Source organism: Simochromis diagramma, unplaced genomic scaffold, assembly GCF_900408965.1.
Source record: "Simochromis diagramma unplaced genomic scaffold, fSimDia1.1 OVJJ01000646.1, whole genome shotgun sequence".
Classification (NCBI taxonomy): domain Eukaryota; kingdom Metazoa; phylum Chordata; class Actinopteri; order Cichliformes; family Cichlidae; genus Simochromis; species Simochromis diagramma.
The window spans coordinates 5,153,964-5,170,015 of record NW_024387279.1 but is presented as its reverse complement, the minus strand read 5'-3'; the positions used below and the strand labels follow the sequence as shown (position 1 = coordinate 5,170,015).

At 43.1% G+C, this 16,052-nt stretch overlaps 1 protein-coding gene across 1 annotated transcript; it reads right to left on the bottom strand.

Moving 5' to 3' along the window:
• Nucleotides 1-3,495: 3,495 nt before the first annotated feature.
• Nucleotides 3,496-8,653, bottom strand: eevs (2-epi-5-epi-valiolone synthase). Its single transcript, XM_040003320.1, has 5 exons — nucleotides 6,600-8,653; nucleotides 5,150-5,783; nucleotides 4,710-4,949; nucleotides 4,241-4,493; nucleotides 3,496-4,031 (listed from the first exon to the last, which is right to left on the bottom strand). Exons 1-5 carry the CDS (start codon nucleotides 6,740-6,742, stop codon nucleotides 3,934-3,936), a joined length of 1,368 nt encoding a protein of 455 aa, XP_039859254.1. The 5' UTR covers nucleotides 6,743-8,653; the 3' UTR covers nucleotides 3,496-3,933.
• Nucleotides 8,654-16,052: the final 7,399 nt, after the last annotated feature.

Genomic DNA, 16,052 nt, shown 5'->3' with positions numbered 1-16,052 from the left:
AACAAAGCTGGGGCATAGAAGCAGAACTGAGTCGTATGTGTGGAGGGACAGTAACTGTGTGTGTATATGTAAGCATTTAAACACTGCAGAGAGTACAATTAACAGTAACAGTATCGTAGAAATTCATTTCACCGAAACAATAACGCACAGTGTGACGTCAAAAAAGGCGCACACCTTTGACGCTGCGTTTTCTCCGTTTTTCTAGTCCACACGTAAATGCAAAAACGGAGTTTTCAAAAATATCCACCCTGGCCGGAGTTTTTAAAAATCTCCGTTTTCAGTGACCAAAAACGCCGTTTACGTGTGGACGAAAGGTGCAAACGCATAGAAAAATCTGTTTTCAAAAATACCCGGGTACGTGTGGACGTAGCCTCAGTTAGAGGTTATGTGAACATAATGAATAAAATAAATTTCCAGTTTCAGAAGAGGTTTGGCTTCTTTTTCTTCTAAATCTTTTGGGAATTCAAATTCCCAAAGCCTTCAAAGCAAAGCAAAAGAGAGGCTTTCTCAAAGTATTTACACTTCATCACAAACAGGTTTTTAGGTGTGAGGTGGATGGTCTGTAGGTGTTACAGTAACTCACTGCTCTCTGAGTGTCTCTTTGCTCTTCTCCACCAAAGCATCCCTCAGCTGTTCAGCAGTGATGTGCAGTGGGATTTGATTTTCCTGCTGAAGTCTAAGGAACTCCATCTTCATTGCAATCTAAAAATAAAAGGAGACATTTAATCACCACCACTCTCCGGTCCTCAGAAATCACCTGATATTTGATATCAGTTTTGGTTTGGACAGATATGGGTCTTACTTGAGCTCTGAAGCCCGGAAGATGCCAGCAGATCTTCACAGCCACGTTGTAAATGGGTGTGTTGAACAACACCTGTCAAAGAAATAAAATATTACTCATTGTTACTTAAGTCTATTCTCAGTTTGTCAGCTTTTTGCAGAGTTACAAATGCAGGATTTACAGGAGTTAGGAGGGTTAAGAGAATTGAATTCAGTTGACTGCAATCTACTGGCATCTAATATTGACATTGTAACTTTAGTGGTACCTGAAAAAGGGCCAGGCGCTGCACTGCTTCAGCCTGAGCCTGTGCAGTCAGCACACACAGCCTGTGTATCTAATATGTGAATAAAAATCAATGAAAGTTTTCCTCCCTTATCCAATCAGAAGTTCCCAGTAGAGTTTTTGACCTTCAGCACCATGGAGCTTTTAATTTGTTTATTGTGAAGCAGTGGGCCAGAGCTACACTCGGTGTACTTAAGATGACTGATTCACTGTTTCACATCTTGTGCTACGCGCACTGAGCGTTACTAATAGCTTTTGCTTTGGTGTATTTTGGACTTTTCAATAATAGAGCCATTGATGAAACGTTCCCAAGTGTGGGAATATTTACAGTTGGTGCTACAGAATTAGTTTATTCTCCATATTTATTCAAATATAATATACTCATGGTGGCATATTATTCAAGAGTTGCCTTCCTACTCACTGGGAAATAAATATGGGAAGATGGTAAGATGAATATTGGGAAATGAGATAAAGGAATGTGGGTGAAAACAATGAACTGACGACATCAGTGCAGGGTTTGTATATAAACACATCACAACATAGTCATACGTACTGCCTCATTGCATTATGTAATATCCTCCATGTCAATTGTGTAATTTACAATCAATGACAAACCCATTTCACTATATTTTTTATGTTTTTTATTATTATTTTATAGATGGAATTACTCAGGCAGATGTCTTTAGTGCTGGGTATAGACAACAACGACCTATCAAATGAAGTCAGATTTGGCTGTGCAACAACCACTGTTGCCAGCAGATGTCCACCATGAGTGCAATGAATGAAGCTTGGGGTAGTTGGCCAGTTTTTAACACAGTTGTAGAAAAAAGGGATCAGAGCTTCATAAGCCTTGTTTTGCCATCCCTGCTGTTAATGCTTCCTGTCAGTTTGCTCTAACCTCTGTTTCTGTGCAGACCTCACCTCCAGTAAATGTGAGTGTGTGTGTACACAGACTTATATGCAGCCTAGAAGCCACTGCATTTCAGACAGTTTTTTTCTCTGCACTTTTAGCAACCTGTAAATAAACCTGTGTAAACTTTTTCTCAGTGTCCTATGAATGAGCTCTGCCAAATCTCTCAGGAACAGTGGTCAGATATCCAGCTAGACTTATACCAGAAGGTTTTTGGCGGCTGCTAAAAGCATCTGGTTGTGTGCCACTTGCTAAGGGAATATTTAAGCCTCTGGGGTGTCCAGATCACATGAACGATGATGTATAGCAGCAAGATGCAGCCTGGTTTTCAGATGTGAGAGATTTGTGTGTTTGGAATGTACAGTTATGAATGCAGATTGCAATGTAAATGATGTCTCGGAGGAGTGATGGACCTCCTGCTGTCAGGCCTGCAATGTGCTCCTCGGTTTGTGTTGCATCTTATTGCAACACCTGATTGTTCTGTGTTTTTAGCCCATCCATAACAGGGCTAAAACACAGAGACAACCATTTGTGCTCACACTCACACCTGGCTTATCTTGAATCACCCATGAACCTAACATGAATCCCTGCTAATAACAGAAAATCATTCACTTCTAAACTTTCACACTGATTGATTTCTTTTATAAAGTTATAAACTTATTTAAAAGCTACAAAAATAGAATTTTCCATTAAAATGAAGAACTGAACTTAAATAAAGAAACTACTACTGTTAAGAATGAAAGAAAAATACTTATTACAAAAAATGAATGAGGAATCAGGATAGACTTTTATTTTATATACAGCTTGTAGGCTAAGTGAGGAAGTAATTACATAATAGTTGATGATACAATGGCATGGCTTGGGGGTCAATAGCAGAAGTAGCAGCCTGTAGAAGGATGCCAGTTAACATCATTCAGTGTTGGCGAATAAACACGGGCTGGTCTGTATCTCTCCCTCAAGCCTCCTACTTTACTTCTTTAGAACTACTGGCCATTTAAACAACTCCTCTGTATTTGTATCAAAGCACCCGTGGTTACGTATTTATCACTGCAATGTTATTTATTGAAGGGTCTGTGCCTTACATTATTATTAAGCATCTGTATAATTAAAATTGAATTGAATTGAACTTTTTATGGGGACCTCTAGACCCTATAAATATTATGGAAGTGTCCAATTGTTTACTTCCACTTTTCATTTTTACTTATGCCTACAATGACTAAAGCATTTCTTTAGCAGAGGCCTCACAGATGTTGATGTCAGTATTTTCATCAGGTTGTAGCCGCCATTAGAGTTTATCCAGAGTTTCTCATGAAGCAGCAGAGCAAAACAATCCAAAAGCAATCATTGCCTTGATGTTGACGTTTTTAGCATATCAGGTTTGCTATGAAACAAGCCAATAAATACACTTAACATTTAATCTTTTTAAATAAATGTTAAATCAATTTTAAAATTGAAATGATGCTATTAAAAAGGTTTTAAGGGTAAAACACGAGTGAACTGTTACAAACACAAACTCCACTGATAACCAATTAAAAATCTTTAATGGTGCTTATATATTTGAGAGACATAACAAGCAACGAACACAAGCTGTAAGCGGCTTCTTATATTTCTGTGGATCTTATATTATTTGCTAGCTGTTGCTGCACTTATGTGACAAATTATTTTTGACTGTATCACACAACAATGAGAACACTTAGGACAATAATAACAATAGGAACACACACTAGCAATAATTCTGACAGTTATAGGCCATTTCTACAGGCTTTAAGATTATCAATACAAAAATAGTTATCTCACAATGTGACTGTTTCTGAAAATGCAGCAGACCAATGCTATAAACCAGTTTCTCCTACCGGTACGAAACATTTAAAAGTACAGTACATAATACTACACACTTAAAAATGTAAAAACAAAACATAAAAAAAAAAACCAGTATTGAGGGGGTTGTAGGATGACACTATTAAGGGTCACAGTTGCGCTCAGAAGCAGTGCTCAGTTCCTCGCACCATTTTTCGTAAGCTCTGTGCAGGATCTCATATGATGTGTTATTAAAAATTTCTGCAATAAAAAGAAGAGCAAAGCAAAATTTTTAAATATTTAGTACAAAAGACTAACTCAAACAGTTAATTCAGCAGCAAAAAATGTGAAACTTCCAGTTCCGCCTTTGTTGCAAATACATAAGCAATGACTTCTACTTCTTTCTGGAAGGAAAAAACGTGTTTTGTAGCAGTGACAAGTACATTTAAGTCAAGCAACAGGATCCGTACCTGCTTCCCCGAGACCTACAGGGAGAGGCATTCTGACCAGGCCGCCAGAATGTTTCAGCCTGTCCTGCAGAGAATTCTGTATGAGCTCCATAGTAAACTCTTGATGCCAGACAGGAAGCTCCAGGCTCACCATGCAGCTGATGATCCTCTGCTTGTCCTCTTCTGTCAATAGACCACTCTCTTTGGACACATAAACCATATAGGACATATCTATGTTCACTGCCTCACCGTGAAGCAGAGACGGGAGAACTTTCTGGACAGGGAAGAGAAAGGTGAGATGATATCATTTGCAACCTGAATGAAAATGTGAAACCCTACACTTTTAAGATATCCGTGTGTGTGTGTATATATAATCTCAAAAGTGTTTAAAGCTCTACATAGCGTTAATGTATATTTTGCACATACTCCATAAACTTTATCAGCAAAAGATACAAAGGGTTCAGCTGTATTTGCCATTAGTGATCATTACCATCTCTAATGCTGGACTGATAAGATGGCCAAAGTCCACAAGTCTGTCGAGGTCATCCTCCCAAAGGTTTGGGGCAAGCTCCTCCAACATAGTCATAATAGCTATGCGAGTTGCCTGTGATGCAGCCTTTAAGGTGCTGCACCCATATACACTGTTATCAATTTGGAATTTAGTGTCCAATAGCATAGAGCCGTGTTTCTCGAGAAGTTCGAAGAGGCCGCCGTGCTTCATCATAGCCATCTGCAAAGAACCGACAAAAATTGCATGGAGTTATACTTCTGGTGTCGGGGTCACTCATCTTTAGTGACCTCTGGACTAGTTTCTCTGCTATAAATGGCACATGTGTGACTGTAGTACTTGACCTTTATGGCCCATGAGAATAGCACAAGTTGCTGTTCTTTTTAACGTACAGACTTTATCATAAATTAAATTTGCCGTACCTTTAAAATCTCTGCCAGCCCATTGGAGATATGTCGTCGGGAAACGGTCTGTATGAATGATAGATCAAGGAAGGTGGCAGCAGGTGGAATGTAGGCACCCAGCTTATTCTTGCAGTTTGCAAAGTTAACCCCTGTCTTTGCCCCTACGCTGGCATCGATGTAGGAGAGCAGTGTGGTTGGGACTCTGATGTAAGGAGTGCGCCTCCTGTAGAGTGAGGCAGCAAAGCCCACTATGTCAAGGCACACGCCTCCACCAATGGCAATGATGGGCTCTGTTCGTCGGTCAAGAGAGAAGTTGTTGACCTCATCTAAGATCTTCAGGGCCGTCTCCATAGATTTGTTCTCCTCAGTGGTGGGTAGAGCCAAGATCTTGTAAGAGACATTGTTGGCCTCTAAGTATTCAGTTAGCTTGGAGCCATAGATTTGAAAGACTGCCTGGTCAACCACCACAAAGCGTCTGATTGGCTTGTTTGATTTTTTAATGTCCTCTAGCTGCTGAGGGTCATTGATGTGGCCCAGAAGGAGGGTGTCGTTGCCTGGGTCCAGCAAGCCCTGAGTTTCAGTTACCTTGTAAGTAAAAACAATGGGACTGATAACTGTCCAGGTTGTACCCTTCTCTGTGACATTTTCACAGCTGCCAGACAAGACACAAAAAAGTATTTATTATAATCACAGGACACTACAATGACCTTTGGTCTGTATTTGGGCTGAGATTAAAAAGACTAAGTTAATAACAGTTAACAGTAACAATTAAAGTATTTCTGAACAGAGACGTCATCTACCTGTCCATCATCTTGGTCTAACCTCACAATTATGCAAGATTAAAAACAATAAATAGCTTCTTTATTAGTCAGAGGTGTCATCTGAGCCTCATTTAACAGCATTCATTCTTTCTTATGTCCAAGCAGGAATCTTATTACGTCAGCATACAAACAGTTTAAAGCACTAAAACGCTCGTCTTCAAAATGCTTGATGTTGTACTTATCAATAAAAAAAAAACTGTGTTATGTAATCATATGTAATGTATTATTACAGAAAAAGACTGTAGTGTTACATTTCAAACTGATGTGTGACTTAAAGCAAAGAAAAATGGTTTTTTTGAATTGCAGCCAAAAGCAGCCACTGGTATTTTTCAGGAAGTGGAATTTAGCCAGAGGTTTGTGGCTAAATCCCACTTCCTGAAAAATACCAGTGGCACTTTCTGCCATTAGAAAAGACTAAATAATGCAGAAATTATAATTTAACTCTGCAATATTTGCAAATATCAGATTACTACTATCAAACTAACTAAGTGATAATTTGCAGTGTATAATTTACTGAGAAGAGCATTAGACTGAAGAAAATGAAAGAAATTTCCAAACAAAAAGAGGGCAGTCGTAAAATACGATTAAAGGTTTAGCACAGTTTTCCCTGTGATTTCTGTAAATTAGACTACGGTGTGTGTACTCACATTTTTGCAGCCGAGACAGTGTCCACTCTGTCCTTATTGATCTTTTTTCCCAGTTGGCCCTTCCATGTACTTTTGACCCGTACTAAACTAAACTCAGTTGTCTTTTCTTTGGCATCTTTTTCCTCTGGTTGAACTTTTCCCATTCTTGTAGGCTGTAAGTTACAGGTGTGAACAAAGCAAGTGACAAGTTCATCCTGCCTTAGGAGCCTTTAGATATAGCAGTGTTTAGAGAATGCCCTTAGGACAAGGGAGGAGCTTTTTGAGATGCTTCACATGTCAATGCACGCATTTTGCGTAACTCTGAGGTAACACCTGCTTTTTGAATAAAGTATGACATTACTTAACTGTATGTATAATAGTTTAACCACAATAAATACATACAGCAGTTGAACAGTTTTGGAATATGCACACTTTTTTGCTCCTGTTGGTGAAGGTGCAGTTTTTGTTGGGTTTTTATTTTTTTCAAACCACACAGTCATTTTGTAACAAGGACATTTTTCAAAACAGGTTTGACTGACTTCAAGGTTAAGCTTTAAGGCATCAAACAACATGGCACTGGCATTGAATATGTTAGACTGAGAACACTGATTAAGTATTAATGTTTTTTTCTTAATCTAATTAACAACATTGTAAAACACAACCTGAGTTATTCTGTAAACACTAATTACAGGATACACAGAAGTACAAATACAACGAGAAAAGAATCCAAAACGTTGAGATTGGAAGGATTTACAAGCTCACCAAAACCCGCTCAGTTCTAATCTTCTTCCTGTCAGGAATATTCTATGTATCTGATGGTTAAAATGGAGAAAGAAGTCCTGGAAAGAGGCATTGCTTTGCAACTTAACATGGAGTAAGAATAGCGTAAGCTCACAGCCATGTTAGATATGTTGACAATACACCAGGACAAAATGAATACAGCAAGTGCTACATGCACTTCAAGGAAATCCTTTATAAACACAACTGCTCAACAGCAAATAAGGGAACTAATATTCAGCATGTGAAACTTGACTTTCTAACCCCAACATGTTGCTGCATGACAGAAATCTGTGTATTGGATTCCAAAAAAAAAAACAAAGAAAAAAAAAACAAAAAACAAAAAACCTGGCACTTCCTAGTGCGATATTATTTGAGCTATATTTGAAAATTCTATTTCATAGGACTGTTGTTACGTTTTATAGTTCATGTTATTGTTGAACACCTTTAATGTCCATGTCAACCTTTCAAGCAGCAGAACAGGAAACACACAACTGAGTGAGTGAGCCAAAAAAAGACTGCATTTGATGTACAGTACCTTGACACATACACTAGTCAATCCTGCAAGTAAAACTTCCCTAACCCCATTAAACTGAGAGGCTTGCCTAACTGTAGTCATGTAAACCCAATGGTTTCCTTGATAATAAATGGCTTGACCACTTAACCCATATTCAGAAGTTCTTTTTGACCAGTGAGATCATTTTAAAATGACTGGATCAAGTAAAGCGAGGCTAAGACGTGATGCATGCTCAGTGATCCCACACAGTTGATTCTGTTGATCTGTTTGGAGCGTTTTCAGTGAGAGAAACACTTTGTCACTCATCCAAGTGACTTCTCAGTCTTCAGTGAGACTGACAAAGAAAATGCTATGTCCATGAACAGACTCAACTTTTTGCAGTGATATTTTGTGTGCTTTAAGGCAGGTCAAAAACTGAAGATGCTAATCCACCTGAGTCAAGCACAGAGGGTCCTAGAGATGGGGATGTTCACTGGCTATAGAGCTCTGGCCATGGCTCTCCACATGGCAAAAAAAAAAAAAAGAAAAAAAGAAAATTGCTGTCAAGACTGAAAATGCAATCAAGGTGCTAAAGGTGAGTTAAAATCAGAGAATTTGATGTACTCTGAAGATGCATTGGGTCCTTTTTGGATATTAAGAATACCTTTGTGATGGGTCTCATCCTTTCCACAATCAGAACAGGCTCATATTTGTAAACACTGGTTTACAAAGACATGTCAAGTTAACACTGACATTTTTTTTCAATAAGTGAACAACTGGGTCACGTGGTCAGTTTTGTAATAATCCCTTTCAAGCTGTTGCAGATTAGTGATGGGATTTCCGGCTCTTTTTAGAGATCCGGCTCTTTCGGTTCGGCTCACTAAAAAGAGCCGGCTCTTTCGGCTCCGAACCAGCTCTTCAGGTTGTTTTGTTGCTTTAATTAATTTATTATTAACAATAATATAAATTATGCACAAAAGGAATTACTAACGTAAAAAAAAGTGGTTTTATTTATATATAAATATATGCGGTGGCCCCTAGAGACAAAACACGTACAAACTCCAAAACACATTTCTAACATGAACTGAACTTCCAAAGCAGAGCTACTAGATCACTTAAATTACACAATTGAAAGCATGTGTGTATTGTTCGTGTATTTATACAAAGGCACTCATATATATTCAAATAATTTAAAAAAATAAAAATAAAAAAAAAATAAAAATTCATTTACCTGTTACTACCACACACCAAATCCGGTCGTTGGTACTTGCTGGCTTGTGTAGCCACTAGGTAACAAAAGCTCAACACTGCGCCCTAGCATCCTAGAGCACTTCTGTTGTCTTTTGTACGCGTTTTGAGTTTTTATGTGCTTCGGAGTTTGTACGTGTTTTTACGTGTTTTGGAGTTTGTACGTGCTTTGTCTGTAGGTGCCACCGTAAATGTACTTTTATTTATTCACTCCACATAAAATGTAATAAATAAATCATATAATACAAAAATCAACTACTCACATTTAAACTTTTAACTATTTAAATTTTCAGCTTTTTCCTTTTACAAATTTAAAGTAAAACAACACAAAACACTGCAAACCACAACACAATTAAATATAAATTATAATATGAAAACAAAAAGAAACATGCACATTCTCTGTCATATGGGCCCGCATGAATAAACTTTCTGAATCCTTTATCATCTGCAACTGAAAATAGTTGTGGATGATTACTATACCTTTCTAAGGTATAGTAATCTATACCTTCTAATACCTTACTATACCTGGCTCTCTTTCTCTCTCTCCCCCTCTGGCTCTGTTCCTGTGCTACTGAGTGTAATTAACGCCCTTCCCCCCCGTCTGCCCAGCGTAAAGCACAAGGCTCGCTGCTGAGTGAAGCAGAAAAAAGTGCCAGAGAGAGAGAGAGAGAGAACCCACGTGACGGCTCGCGTCGTTCACGTCAAAGAGCCGGCTCCAAGAGCCATTTCGTTCGCAAACGACCCATCACTATTGCAGATGAGCAGTTTTACAAGGCCTGAAAAGAATATCACGAAGAAGAGACTAATCAGCAACAACAATTTTCTGTGATTATGCAGGTTATAGGTATAGATAACTATCTTAGAATAGGGCTTTATGAGTTCAACCAGTTTATCTCTAATGATCCGTGAGTTGAGAAGATGTTTTTAAGCGGCAATCAGTTTTGGTTTGTTTTCCTTTTACACTTCTATTTTAACTATGCACTCTTGTTTAAAAGATTATCGTTCATTTTAAGATGGCTTCAGTCTTATCTGCTGTGTATCTGTGGCTTTCGAAACAGGTGCTCCATGGCCACTATAATCAAACAAACAAAAAGCACAGAGCAGGCTAAATCTAAATAAAATCGGTACAAAGGCAAGATAAGCATTGTTGAAAATAAAAGATACACTTACTCTTTGGTGTTTAAGTGTATGCAATGCTAACAACCTGTGAGAGAGATATTTTACTTTGATGCTTTTAGCAACAGGAAACCTATTTGATCATAAGATGTGGGCCTTCTGTGGTTTCTTATTTTAAATGCAGAGGCAACCATGGTTAGAGTTTATAGCATTACTACAGAACAGTATTCTCTCCTCTGCTTGTATATATGCACGCATGTAGAAATGCATGTAAAAGCTTTTGCTAAAATGTGCAATTGTGTGTAGTATTTGTTGGGGTATGCACTTCCTGTTGTGATCAATATTTATACAAATAGTGCTTTCACAGCAGTGTGTTTCCGAAGTACAGCCCTTCATCACTGGGTGTGGGCAGCGCCATGAGTAAAACCAGTTGGCTTGGATCCACTGCAATAATAAATGTGTTTTGCTATTTATTGGTATTGTAGTGCTCTTTGTCAAAAAGCAATCATAACCAGCAAATTTAAAAAAAAAATAAAAATAAAAAAAAAAAAAACCCTGAAAGGAAGTACCTCGCAAGAAGAATGCAGCAGTCATAGATTTCCATTGTATTAAAAAGTATAACAAAACCAATTCCCAAAAGAGATCCTGGAACGACGCAGGGTCCTCTTCCCAATCTGACCCGGCTTCATCCAGAAGGGCTCCCGCGCTGTCATCGCTGTGGACCGGCTCCAAGTGGATGGACAGCTTTACCGCGACCCCAACATCACTCTGTGGCTGTATTAACTTCACACCAGATAAGAATCCGCTACACCCTTTTCATATCCACTCACACTAACTTGCATTAACATCTGTTTAACTTACCTGTCATGAAACGCTGTGTGGCAGGCAGGAGATGTGGACCCAAAATGCAGGCGCTCAGACTCAAGGTGTTAACTCAAAGTCACAGCTTTATTGGCTGGCAGGAAAAACATACAAATTAAACTAAACTGGGAAACAACAAACGAAAACTCACAGGGAGATCCACACAGCATGAGGGACAACGCAACACTGACTCAGAGAAACTCAGGGTTTAAATACAATGGGAAGTAACGAGGGGAATGAGACACAGAAGGAGAGCACAGCTGGGAGAAATCAGAACTGACGAGACAAGGGAGTAGTAACCTGAGCACACTCACATAAGACACAGACCTTCACAATAAAACAGGAAACTCAGACACAGGGAACCCGACAAGACGCTGAACAGATTCACAAACAGACGGGGTGACACCATAGACAGACAGAGACTCAGACTCAGAGGCAGACCGAAGAGAACTCAAACAATAATAATCATCATAATAATAAACTAGAAAATGATAATAATAAACTTAAAGCGCTGGGTCACCGACCCAGGACCATGACATTACCAGTATTATATCGCATCTTAAATGTGATATCATAGTAGAATTTACACCGTCACTCTCCGTCAATGGTTTAATTGGAATGTTTCCGGGGGGGGGTTTTTCTTATCGTTTTTTTTTTCTTTTTCCCCCTCTTGTTTTTATGCTGCTCACCCTTGTCCTTGGTTTCTTTCTTTTTTATTTTCTTTCACTGCTTCGATCACCTGCTTCCAGACTCATCCACAAACAACATCCTTTATTTCGACATTATACGCACAGCACGATCACGCACAATCATGCGCTCAACGGCAGCACATTTACATCAGTCAGACAGCGCACACAGACATACAGGATACACACACTTAAGCCAAGCGTACTCATATTAGTAAATATGCACACACATAGTCAAACTCAGGGAGCATCTCGCCACACATTTTTTCTCTCTCTCCTTCTCTTTATTTACGAACAAGTGATGTATTCTCTCCACCTGTCTAAGCCACGCACACAGCATACACCCCTAGTTATACACAGACATCTATGGGCGCACTAAGGTTTGTTACATGGAATATAAATGGAGCTGGCTCCAGAGAAAAGAGGTTAAAAATATTTAACCAACTCAAAAAACTACAGGCAGATGTTGTCCTTTTACAAGAGCCTCTCAGAGGTTCGAATGAACTTAAAAGACCTGAGTTTCCTAATGTGTTCTCAGCTTGTTATAATTCTAGACAAAGGGGAGTAGCAATTTTAATACATAAAATATTAATTTCACAGTACTCGATACAGTTATAGATCCAGAGGGCAGATTATTAATCATTAAACTATCTATACTTGATAAAAAGCTATGTATTGTAAGTGTATATGGTCCAAATGTTGATGATCCCTCATTCTTTCACGGTTTTTTCAGTGCACTCTCTGAACACTTAGATGGCACACTTGTTCTTGGAGGCGACCTCAACCTTGGACTGTCATGATCGCTGTGTGGCAGGCAGGATGAGGACCCAAAATGCAAACTCACAGACTCAGGGGATAAACTCAAAATGCAGCTTTATTGCTGACAGGTGACAAACGAAAGCAGTGATACCAAAACAATACAAAACTAAACTGGGAAAAGCTAATTGTAACATATACCAGAAGACACGGGGAGAACCACACACAGCATGAGGGAGAACGCGACGCCGAACAGAGGGAGACGCAGACAGAAATACACAGAGGGTTAACGAGGAAAGTGGGAACACACGGGGAACTCAGCTGACACAGATAACCATAACGAGACACTGACAGGAGACGGGCAGAGTCAAACAGGAAGTACAGAGGTTCAGACAGGAGGAGAGAGAGCACGGGGAAAAACACAGACATAACGGGCTGGGGAAACATGGAACAACCACAAAGGGAGACGAGGGCTCATAAATACAGAGAGGGCACACAGGGGGAAGAGAGAGCACGGGGAGAACTTAGACATAACGGGCAGGGGAAACATGGAATAAAACATAAGGAGAGACGAAGGCTCACAGATACACAGAGGGGCACACAGGGGGTGAGAGTCACAAAGGGAAAGCACTCAGGGAACACCACAACAGGGCAACTCAGGAAACAGAGCCTAAACAGGGAACTGAAATACAAAGATACATAAAACTAAGAATACTGGGCCAACATGGCCCAGGACCATGACAGTACCCCCCCCACAAGGGCTGGCTCCAGACAGCCCAAACGCAGGAAAACCAAACCAAACAGAAAACGACCCAGGGCGGGCAGCGGGGGCCCAGGACGGAGGGCCCGGAACAGGAAACAAAACAACTAGAAAACACAGGAGCACAAGACCAAAGTTCAAAGAGAGTTCAGGGGGCCGACCCAGAGCCCACAGGCACAAGAGTTCACGGGTCACACGGTCGGGGGGCCGACCAGGCGGGTGGCACAGGTGACAGAGCTGGTCCGGAGGCCGACCGCACGGAAGGCAGCGGCGGCGGCGAAGGAGACGACGACGGAGCAGTTCAGGGGGCCGGCCGCGCGGAAGGCAGCGGCGGCGGCGAAGGAGACGACGGAGCAGCTCAGGGGGCTGGCCGCGCGGAAGGCAGCGGCGGCGGCGAAGGAGACGACGGAGCAGTTCAGGGGGCTGGCCGCGCGGAAGGCAGCGGCGGCTCTCCAGTCTCAGGCGTGTAGGCCGAGGCCCGGTGGGCCCAGGACCAGACGAGGCAGGACCAGACGGTGGCGATGCGGGGGCCGGACCAGGCGAAGCACAAGCTGAGGCTGGACCAGACGAGGACGAAGACTCGGAGGCTGGACCAGACGAGGACGAAGACTCGGAGGCTGGGCCGGACGAAGACTCGGAGGCTGGGCCAGACGAGGACGAAGACTCGGAGGCTGGGCCAGACGAAGACTCGGAGGCTGGGCCAGACGAGGACGAAGACTCGGAGGCTGGAGCTGCGGCAGACGAAGCACAGGCTGGAGCTGCGGCAGACGAAGCACAGGCTGGAGCTGCGGCAGACGAAGCGGAGGCTGGACCAGGCGAGGCTGAAGACTCGGAGGCTGGACCAGGCGAGGCTGAAGACTCGGAGGCTGCAGCAGACGAAGCACAGGCTGAGGCTGCAGCAGACGAAGCACAGGCTGAGGCTGCAGCAGACGAAGGCTCTGAGGCTGCAGCAGACGAAGGCTCTGAGGCTGCAGCAGACGATGGCTCAACGGGCCCCTCGGGCCCTCCAGCGGAGACAGGAGGCTGAACGGGCCCCTCGGGCCCCCCAGCTGACGAGGTAGATGGCGGCGTGGGAGCTACTGGGGCCTGAGCTGAAACAGGCGGCTCTGGAGCTACTGGGGCCTGAGCTGAAACAGGCGGCTCTGGAGCTACTGGGGCCTGAGCCGAAACAGGCGGCTCTGGAAACTGAGCCGAAACAGGTGGCTCTGGAAACTGAGCCGAAACAGGTGGCTCTGGAAACTGAGCTGAAAGTGGCTGCGGGGTAGCTAACCGAGCCGAGAGTGGCTGCGGGGTAGGTGACACTGGGAGCTGAGCTACTGGAGACCCAGGTGACACTGGTGTACTGGGGTGAAGGCAGCGAGGATGCAGTCCCTCTCTTAAGGGAGGATCGAATGATTTAGCGATAAATCTTGACGGGAAAAGATGCCGATGCCGGGAATACCAGGCAGCGGGGGCTTCCAGGAGGGTAGCTGACTGAACTGAGGGTGGCTGCGAGGGAGCTAACTGAACTGAGGGTGGCTGCGAGGGAGCTAACTGAACTGAGGGTGGCTGCGAGGGAGCTAACTGAACTGAGGGTGGCTGCGAGGGAGCTAACTGAACTGACCTGGGAGGAGAAACACGAGCAGGAAAAGGAGCGGGCTCAGAAAAAACAGTCCGAGAAATGGCAGGCTCAGGGTCGACAAAAATAGCTCTATCAAAAATGAACCCGCCGTCCACTTCATGTTTTGTAGTTTTAGCATTGTCTGGTTTATGGCGGCGGGCGCGCCGCCTCCTTCGAGCAGAGGAAGCTGGCACGATGGGCGCTGATGGCGCCAACACAGAGGGTGACGTAGTGGTGAGTTCCCCGTCGTCCGCCCCCATCCTTGCCAGAAAGGAGACAGGCGAAACATAGCCTAAGCGGATCGGAGACGGCGAGCGGCTGGTAGGCTGTGCAGCAGGTGAGAGGTCCTCCTCCGGGATGAGCCAGGGTTTCCAACGGAGCTCGTCCTCCCGGTACGCCCGTAACACCTGCTGCCGCTCCTCTTCACCGAAGTCACTGGCCTCTGGCATCTCCGTGCGCCACGTAGTGTAGACAGGCGGTGGCGAAGATGTAGAAACCGATGAGAAGCGAACAGGCGGCGTACCAGTGGTGAGCCCCATGGTCCCGATCCTGACCGTTTCTGGTTCTTTCTGGGACAGCTGCCCCGGACGGATGCCCACGGCGGACACAAGAAAGTCCCGGATGTGGGGGCGCAGCGCGCCGAATAGCCACGGGAGCCCGGACACCATCCGCTGAAGACGGACGGCTACGGTCTCCCGGTATTCGCCTCTAGGTAGCGTCGCCCATTCCTCACAGTGATATTCCACCGTGTAGACCAAGTCGTCCTGGAGGTCCACGGAGGGGTTGTGAGCTGCTGGGTCCAGTTCGCGTTCGCGTTCTTCTGTCATGATCGCTGTGTGGCAGGCAGGATGAGGACCCAAAATGCAAACTCACAGACTCAGGGGATAAACTCAAAATGCAGCTTTATTGCTGACAGGTGACAAACGAAAGCAGTGATACCAAAACAATACAAAACTAAACTGGGAAAAGCTAATTGTAACATATACCAGAAGACACGGGGAGAACCACACACAGCATGAGGGAGAACGCGACGCCGAACAGAGGGAGACGCAGACAGAAATACACAGAGGGTTAACGAGGAAAGTGGGAACACACGGGGAACTCAGCTGACACAGATAACCATAACGAGACACTGACGGGAGACGGGCAGAGTCAAACAGGAAGTACAGAGGTT